Below are 9,132 nucleotides of genomic sequence, written 5' to 3'. Positions count from 1 at the left end.
TTCCTTTCTTTCCTTCCTTCCTTCCTTTTGACATAGTCTCACTCTGTCACCACCCTGGGTAGAGTGCTTTGGTGTCACTGCTCACAGCAACCTCAAACTTCTGGGTTCAAGTGATCCTCCTGTGTCAGCCTTCTGTGTATCTGGGACTATACACACCTGCCACCATGCCTGGATAGTTTTTTCAACTTTTAGTAGAAATGGTTTCTTGCTCTTAGGCTGGTCTTGAACTCCTGAGCTCAAGCAATCTACCTGTCTTGGACTCCCAAAGTGCTAGGATTACAGGTTTGAGCCACCATGCCCAGCCTCTAACATTTCTATTAAATTTCTTTTGCATTTCTATTGTTACATTTTTAATTTCTAAGAGTTCTTTCTTGTTCTCTGTTCACCCTACCTATCCCCAACTTTTTCTATGTAGCTTCCTGTTCTTTCTTGTGTACAGCAACTTCTCTTATCAATTTGGAAATATTAGTGAAGGTTTTTGGGAAGTTCACTTCTCCTTTCACAGTCCTGGTTTTCTCCAAGTTGACTTATTTTTACCTCCTCTTGGTAATAGAGATGTTTCTCAGGGGTAATCTTCTCATGAGAAGGGGGAGACTGAGAAACTGACTAGAAGCTGAGGTGTGTGGATGTGGCTTTCTGATCCATTTTGTGAGTGCTCTGGCCAGGCTAGTTCACTGGGGGAACCCCTTATGTCAGCCAGTATCTGTAGGCCTTTTCCTGTTGGGTTGGGTCATTTTCCTGAGGTCACTTATGGCTAAAAGGGTAAAGCCTGGCTCCCAGGCCTCTGAGAATCAAGTAGGAAAGTAGGCTGTCTGAGAACTCAAAATGGGTTACTTGGTTCCCCCAGTCCTCCCCCTGCCTTCCCTGCAATATCCCTGTGTGACAGTGCCTGATGGCCCCAGGACAAAGACCTTCTCCAGCGAATAAAATCCTAGCTCTGATAGCCATTCCATCACAAGGCCTGTGAACACTGCCTTCTAATATCTCACAGATATGGCCACCTCTCCCTAATCCACCATCTGCCAGTCTTAGCAGCCCTCATCTCCGTCTTGGGTCCGTATATCTTGCCCCTGGTCTCTCTACACCTAGGAACCAGGGTGGCTCTTTTGTGTTACTTCCCTACTGAATCCCCTCTGTGATTTCCCATGCCCTCAGGACAGTCCTGCTCTTTCTTGAGGTCTGGCCTCTCCTGATGTCTCCAGCCTCTCTCTGCAGTCCCTTCTTCACGCCACCTCCTCCCCCACCCCCAGCTCTTGCTGCCTCATCTGACTCTGTCCCTCTAAGACATGATCCAATGATTTCCTCCTGAAAGTCTCCACAGATCTGGCACTTGTCATCCCTTCTGTGAGTGCCTGCTGTCCTTTGGGACCCTGAAGGGAGGGTCTGCACCTCCATAGTCTCACTCTGACTTGGTACCTAGCACCCAAGAAATGCTGAGATGAATGGGCCTCGGAAGTCATTGTCACTTGCAACTCTGGAGGGCTCTGCCCTGGGAATTGACTGCCAGAGGGAATGGGGAGTCCTCTGACCCCTTTAGCTGACCCCATAGAGTCAGCCACCTGGGCAGTAAACTGGGATTCTGCCAGCATAAACGTCTCCTCACCAGCATATGCGGTGAAGGGCAGAGATGGAGAGGCCGCCTCTCAAGGGTTCGGGATGCTGAGTGCGGCCCCCCTAGACTTCCTGCACAACCTGCTCCACCAGTTGCTTTCCTTCCCCTATAACAACTATTTGAAAGTCCATTTCTTTTTCTTTTTTTTTGAGACAGAGTCTCACTTTCTCACCCTCGGTACATTGCCATGGTGTCATAGCTCATAGCAACCTCAAATTCTTGGGCTCAAGCAATCCTCTTGTCTCAGCCTCCCAAGTAGCTGGGACTATAGGCACCTGCCACAACACCTGGCTATTTTTAGAGACAAGGTCTCACTCTGGCTCAGGCTGGTCTCGAACTCATGAGCTCAGGCAATTCACCCTACTCCCAAGTGCTAGGATTACAGGCATCAGCCAGCACTAAGCTCGGCCTTGAAAATCCATTTCTACAGTGGTCCTACTGGGCATAGCCAGGGAGCCGGTGCCCTTGCCAGTCTCCGGTGAGGAAAGATGTGCATAGTGATTGGGCAGGCTGCCAGGGAATGGGGCAGTGCAGCCCTGTTCACAGAGCACTTTTTAGGAGCCAGGCACCTGTTACTCATTTGCCCACTTGGAGGAGGGTACTACGAACTCCATGCAGAGATGGAGAAACTGACACTCCCTGAGTGCCTTGCTCAAGGTCACATAGGCAGAAAGGAGTGACGGATTTGAATTCAGGACTCTCCAGTCCCTGGTTCACCCTGCTGCTTCCTGGCACCAAGAGAAACAGTGACAGCCCTCTGGCTCCACGAGTAGAATGTGTGCTGTGTGATTTTGGGGGCTCCTTAGCCTCTCTGTGCTGACCGGGGAGGATTTAGGAAGCTAGTGGAGCAGGTGCCCTCCTTGCAGGCATTTGCTGCTGTGTTTGCTGTGGAGCTGGGGAATGAATAAATGCAGAGCATACGTACACTTCTCAGGCTAAGGAAGTCTAGAATGCCTGCTCTGGGTGGGGCAGGTGTGGACGAGCGCTGTACACCAGCGCCCCCTGTTGACCAGGGTATGGCTCAACAGCCCTCTTGCCTGACTTGCTTTCCAGTAACTGGTGCCCCTACCAGACGTCCAAGCTGGTCACCTTCATAGCCGCTTGCAAAACTGAGAAATTCCTTGTCCACTCGCAGCAGCCATGTCCACAGGGCGCTCCAGACTGCCAGAAAGTCAAAGTCATGTGAGTGGGGGAGGGCGGGCCATTCACCCAGGCCTCCCAGGTCACCCTGGAGTTACTGAGCCAGCCCTCCTCCCTCAGGTACCGCATGGCCCACAAGCCAGTGTACCAGCTCAAGCAGAAGGTGCTCACCTCTGTAACCTGGAGGTGCTGCCCAGGCTTTGGGGGGCCGGACTGCCAGCACCAAGGTAGGGTTACCTGCGGCACCATCCTCCCTTGAAGTCAGGCAGTTCCTCTGACCTCTAGGGTCAACATTCTATGCTTTCTTCTGCAGATTCCACAGCAATCTCCAGGCCTGAAGATCCAGACAATGGCTACCAGGAGCCTAGGGACGGGTTGGTCAGCGTGGAACCTGGTGCGTTGCTGTCCTGGAAGTAGCAGGCAGGCAGGCTGGCAGAGCCATGCGTCCTGCCCTTCTTCTCCTGATAGGGCAGTGCCATTTCAGGATAACCTTCCCCCAGAGTCGGCAGGGGCTCCTCTGAGGCCTGGCATCGCCTTCCCCTTGGGCACCAGGCTCACAGAGCCATTGGGCTGCCAGCTTGTTGGCTGAGTACACACACCCTTTTCCTTGACCCCACTTTCTGGGAAGGTCTGGTTTGTTGGCATTTTCCTTGCCCCCTGAACCCGTGCCTGGAAGAAACCTTCTCATCCTCCCCTATACCCTAACCAGGGCCAGGAAGTCATGCTGGCCTGGTCTGGGAGTCAGCATGGGAAACTCACCAAGAGACTCCATGTGCTCTGGGGCCTTTTGAGGCTGGGCCCAAGATTGAGATGGCAAATGAGTTTCATCCTGTGGTAAAGAAGGGCTGTGGAGAATGATGTTGTGAGGTCACATGCATGTGCTGAGGGGAGTGTGCCAGGATTGATTAGCCATGTCACCTGTGGGCATGGGAGGCAGGGAGGGCTCACTTTCTACGCACTGCAAAGTTCCTGCTCAGTGGCTATCAGCATTTACCTCCCCTGCTCTCGGCCCCCAGATCTTCTCTTCTCTGAATCTTACGATCTACCCTGAATCTTATGATGTACCCAGACCCAGTGAGTTAGCCCTTGACACTTATGTATGCTGTGTATTCAGGCCACCCAGTTGCTGAGATCAGTGAGGTTAAGGTGCAACAGGAACTGCAGGAACACCTGCTGGGAGATCTGCAGAATGACATTCACCAAGTGGCAGACAGCCTGCCAGGCCTGTGGAAGGACCTGGCTAGTAACCTCACAGCTGCAACAATGGAGGCCAATGGAACACAGCAGCTAGGTGAGTGGCAGGCTCTGGGGGCAGAGGAAGAGCCACGTGGAGGGGAGGGCTGAAAGAGGTAGGAAGGCTATGACTTCAGGGGCCTGTGCCCATCTTTCCCTGGGGAGGGGCGTCTGCTTCTGCAGGACCTCTGTAAAAACTTGTCTGTTGCAGAGCTCCCGGGTAGCTCCTTGGAGCAAGTGTTGCTGCCCTACACAGACACCTTCCTTCAAGTGCACTTCAGCCCCATCTGGCAGAGCTTCAATGAGAGCCTACACGGCCTCTTCCAGGCCATAAGAAACCTGTCTCTTGATGTAGAGGCCAATCACCAGGCCATCAAAAGGATCCAAGACAGTGCTGTGGCCAGGGCTGACTTCCAGGAGCTTGGTGCCAAATTTGAGGCCAAGGTCCAGGAGAACAGCCAGCGGGTGGGCCAGCTGCGGCAGGACGTGGAGAACCGTCTGCACACCCAGCTCCTTTCCCTGCACCACTCCCTTTCTGAGGTCCAGGCCGATGTGGACACCAAGTTGAAGCGGCTACACAAGACCCAAGAGGCCTCAGGGACCAATGGCACCCTGATGGTGGCAGGAGCAGGGGCTGGGGCGAGACCAGAGCCGGAGAGCCTGCAGGCCAGGCTGGGCCAGCTGCAGAGGAACCTCTCAGCACTGCACGTCGCCATGGGCCACAGGGAAAAGGAGCTGCAGAACATCCTTGAGGACATGAGGGCCACCCTGGCCCGGCACGTGGATGAGATAAAGGAGCTGTACTCCGAATCTGACGAGACCTTTGATCAGATCAGCAAGGTGGAGCAGCAGGTGGAGGAGCTGCAGGTGAACCACACGGCGCTGCGGGAGCTGCGAGTGATCCTGATGGAGAAGTCCCTGATCATGGAGGAGAACAAGGAGGAGGTGGAGCGGCAGCTCCTGGAGCTCAACCTCACTCTGCAGCACCTGCAGGGCGGCCACGCTGACCTCATCAAGTACATCAAAGACTGCAACTGCCAGAAGCTCTACTTTGACCTGGACGTCATCCGGGAGGGCCAGAGGGACGCCACGCGCGCCCTGGAGGAGACCCAGGTGAACCTGGACGAGCGGCGCCAGCTGGAGGGCTCCTCCCTGCAGGCCCTGAGGACCGTGGTGGACGACTTGTCGCTGACCGTGGACGCCCACAAGGTGGAGGGCGAGCGGGCGCGGGCCAGCATGGCGCGGCTCCGGAGCCAGCTGCAGGCACTGGACCGTGAGGTGGGCGCGCTGAAGGCGGCGGCGGGAGAGACACGCCGCGAGATGCGCCAGCTGCACAGCTCCTTCGCCGCCCTGCTGGAGGACGCGCTGCGGCACGAGGCCGTGCTGGCCGCTCTCTTCGGGGAGGAGGTGATGGAGGAGATGTCGGAGGAGGCGCCGGGGCCTCTGCCCTTGCGCTATGAGCAGATCCGCGCTGCCTTGCAGGACGCCGCCAGCGGGCTGCAGGAGCAGGCGCTGGGCTGGAACGCGCTGGCCGCCCGTGTGACGGCCCTGGAGCAGGCCGCGGGTCGCGGCGCGCAGCCCCCACTGCTGCCAGAGCGCCTGCAACCCAGCCACGACGCCGTCGCGGAGCCGGCCGGTGCCACCGCCCTGGCCGGGCTGGCCCAGGAGCTCCAGCGCCTGAGCGCCGACGTCGAGCGCACCCGGCGGTGCTGCGAGGCCTCAGCGGCCGCCTCCCTCAACAGCTCCCTCGAGGGCCTTCACGAAGCGCTCAACGCCACTGAGCACAGCTTGGAACAACACTTGCACCTTTTCCACAGCCTCTTTGGGAACTTCCAAGGGCTCGTGACTGCTAACGTTAGCCTAGACATGGGGAAGCTGCAGGCCATGCTGAGCAGGAGAGGGAAGAAGCGGCAGAAAGGCCTGGAAGCTCCCCGGAAAAGGGACAAGAAGCAGGTGGAGCTTCTGGAGGATGCGCGTGTCACAGGGCCAGCACAAGGTTCCTTGGGAGCTGAGCTCTGGGAAGCAGCAGGTGGGTTCCTGGGCATGGGAGATGGGGGAAGTCTGGGGGCCAGGATGCAAGAGAACAGGATAGTCCCCAGTCACCACCTCTCAGGGCCTACCTTCCCCTTGATCCACTTCCTTTTCAGGGCTTAGGGCCTCTTAGGCTACTTAGAGTATGGAGGGGCAGGAGAAGTCATAAGAACCAACTTCTGGTGCTCCAGCCTTTGTGCTGGCAGAGCCACCTCCATGCTGCTGATCCCAACTCATATACACACACTGGCTGCCTGCTGCCCCGCTGCAGAGGGACAGGGACACCACCCTCCCTTCCATGGCACATCTTCAAATCCTTCCATCTCTGCTCTTCACCTTTACCCAGCTCACGGCTGTATACGGGGAGTGTGAGGATAGGGGCTAGAGCCACCTGCTTTGGGCAGCGTCCCACAAGAAGTGCATAAGCAATGCTCACATATCTGCTGTTTTGCTCTCCACAGTTACAGTTTCCAGCATCCACCATACTGTGAAAATAGCAAGTACAGTACAGTAAGATATTTTGAGGGTGAGACCACATTCACATAACTTTTATTTCAGTATATTGTTATAATTGGTCTATTATTAGTTATTATTATTATTGAAGACAGAGCCTCAAGGTGTTGCCCTTGGTAGAGTGCCATGGCATCACAGTTCACAGCAACCTTCAACTCCTGGGCTCAAGCAATTCTCTTGCCTCAGCCTCCCAAGTAGCTGGGACTACAGGCACCCACACAACGCCTGGCCTTTTTTTGGTTGTAGTTGTCATTGTTGTTTGGCAGGCCCAGGCTGGATTTGAACCCACCAGCTCTGGTGCATGGAGCTGGTGCCTTAGCCACTTGAGCTCCAGACACTGAGCCTAGTTATTATTGTTAATCTCTCTCTCTCTCTCTCTTTTTTTTTTCAGTTTTTGGTGAGGGCTGGGTTTGATCCCACCACCTCCAGTATATGGGGCCGGTGCCCTACTCCTTTGAGCCACAGGCGCCTCCTGTTAATCTCTTACTGAACCTAATTTATAAGCTAAACTTTATCACAGGTATATATATAGGAAAAAGCATAGTCTGTAGTCTGTACTACGTGTGGTTTCAGGCATCCACTGGGGGTCGTGAACGCATCCCTGTGGATGAGAGGGTACTGCTATGCTGGAAAAAGCCTTGAGGCCCTGAGAAGAACTTTTTTTCTCCTTATATTTCCCATAATAGTTAACCTGACTCACTGCTCTGTGCCAGGCCTCCTGCAGTGCCCCTCCTTGGGCTGTACTGTGGTGAATCATCACAACAGCTTAAGTCATTAACACTAACTACTACCTTACCCCAAACTGAAGCTCAAACCATGGCAGTGTCCTGCTCACACAGTCGGTGAATGGCACAGAGGAACTCTGAACACAGTCCAGCTCTCTCCAGGGTGCTGGCTCTCCCCTTAGAAAAGGCCTTCAATGGCTGGTCCCTCCAGGGCCCTGGGCTGTGGGCCTGGGAGCTGGCTCTGAGGCTAAAGCCATGTGTGGCCAACCTCTGTCCCCTGAGTGTGGCCCCTGGGAAGGAACACAAGTAACACTCTCTGCTATCATCTTGGGCACTTCTACACTCCTAGCCTGGCATGTGGGAAGTCCAAGGCCTTGTTGAAGGTTCCCCCTCCCACCCCCATGGCCCCAAAGAGCATAGGCTGTAGCACATAGGCATAGCCCATGTCTCAGTTGCTTCCTCTATAAAGTGGGAGAATCACTACCCACATCAAAGGGTTGACACGAAGGCAGCTACATTTGCCAAATAGGTAGCCAGTGTGAGGCCCAACATGTGTGGGAACCCAGTCAGTGTTCTCCCATTTCTCCACCATTTTTAGGGCTAAGGCTGTGCCCAGCTACTCTTACACTTCCGTCTTTTTCCCTCTTTTGAGTGGCACAGGCCTCAGTATGCTGAGTCTCAGAATTTGCCCTCTCTTTTAGGTATCCGTTTACCACTGCAGAATGTTGTTATTAAAAAAAAAAAAAAAAAGTTTTCGGCCGGGTGCTGTGGCTCACGCATGTAATCCCTGCACTTGAGAGGCTGAGGCAGTTAGATTGCCTGAGCTTACTGGTTCGAGACCAGCCTGCAAAATAGCCAGAGCGAGACCTTGAAAAATAGCTGGGTGTTGTGGCAGACACCTGTAGTCCCAGCTGCTTGGGAGACTGAGGCAAGAGAATCTCTTGAGCCCACAAGTTGGAGGCTGCTGTGAGCTATGATGTCACAGTACTCTATCAAGGGTGACAAAGTGAGACTGTCTAAAAACAAAAAGTTTTCCTTAAAAAAAAAAAGTCCTCTATTCATCTTGCAGGTTGTAGGGCTTGAATTTGTGCTCCGCAGACATGCGCACTCTTTGCACAAGCCTCCACCTTCTGAGGACCTGCTGGGCTCACGGCTGGGTGGCGTCCCCTTCTCAGCCGAGCTCTGGGGCGCGGGTCTCCCAGCTGGAGGCAGTACGCAGTCCGAGCACGAGCGCCAGCCGCTATGCCCGGCTTTCTCGCCCCACCTGCTGGGTGCTGGCGGAACTGCAGAGGCCCAGCCGGCCTTTGACTTGGTGCAGTCTTACACAAATGGGAAAGTTATTCTGAATTCACTCATTCTTGGAAAATCCTCCAGGGTGAGAGAAAAGAAAAATTCTGTCATTCTCAGGGCTATTGCTGGATAGGGGGCGGGGGGCACAAAGAGCTGTGGTTCTCTTTCTGGAACCTAAGTCGCTAACTGCTATGCAAACTGCTCTTCCTCTTAGGCCTTCCTTTCATCCTGAGAAATAGGAAGAATGGTTTCTGTTCCTCACAAGGGCTATGACCCTGTGGGTGTGGGACCTGCCCACTCTTCCCCCCCATGGCCTTGCCCTCCCCTGTGCAGGGGGTTCCATGGTTCCTTTCTCACTGTAGGGTCCCCCTCCCTACTCCGCAGGCTTCCTTAGCAGGCTTCCTTCGTCCCATGCCTGCAGGTGGGCTTGGCACCCACCCTGTCAGTCTCAGCCTCACTATCCTCCTAAGGTCCATGTGCTCCTCCAAGTGGGAAGCGAGAGAAGAACATCTGAAATCAAGAGACCCAAGACCTCCCAGCTGGGTGACTTAACTAGTTGGGTAGTCTGAAGCAATGAACTTTCCCTTT

The 9,132-nt window shown here is 54.6% G+C and overlaps 1 protein-coding gene across 1 annotated transcript in view; it reads left to right on the top strand.

Moving 5' to 3' along the window:
• The window catches only part of MMRN2 (multimerin 2), a 19,916-nt gene that overhangs the window by 8,635 nt on the left and 2,149 nt on the right, over positions 1-9,132 (top strand). The window contains exons 2-6 of the mRNA XM_003803016.3: positions 2,666-2,794; positions 2,873-2,979; positions 3,066-3,146; positions 3,867-4,043; positions 4,197-6,014. Of these exons, the coding sequence (XP_003803064.1) occupies positions 2,666-2,794; positions 2,873-2,979; positions 3,066-3,146; positions 3,867-4,043; positions 4,197-6,014 (2,312 nt within the window). The remainder of the gene's footprint in view (positions 1-2,665; positions 2,795-2,872; positions 2,980-3,065; positions 3,147-3,866; positions 4,044-4,196; positions 6,015-9,132) is intronic.

This window comes from Otolemur garnettii, unplaced genomic scaffold (genome assembly GCF_000181295.1).
Source record: "Otolemur garnettii isolate 467f Iridium unplaced genomic scaffold, OtoGar3 scaffold00275, whole genome shotgun sequence".
Lineage (NCBI taxonomy): Eukaryota > Metazoa > Chordata > Mammalia > Primates > Galagidae > Otolemur > Otolemur garnettii.
Note: the sequence above shows the minus strand (reverse complement) of the source record. Positions and strands in the feature narration are given on the sequence as shown.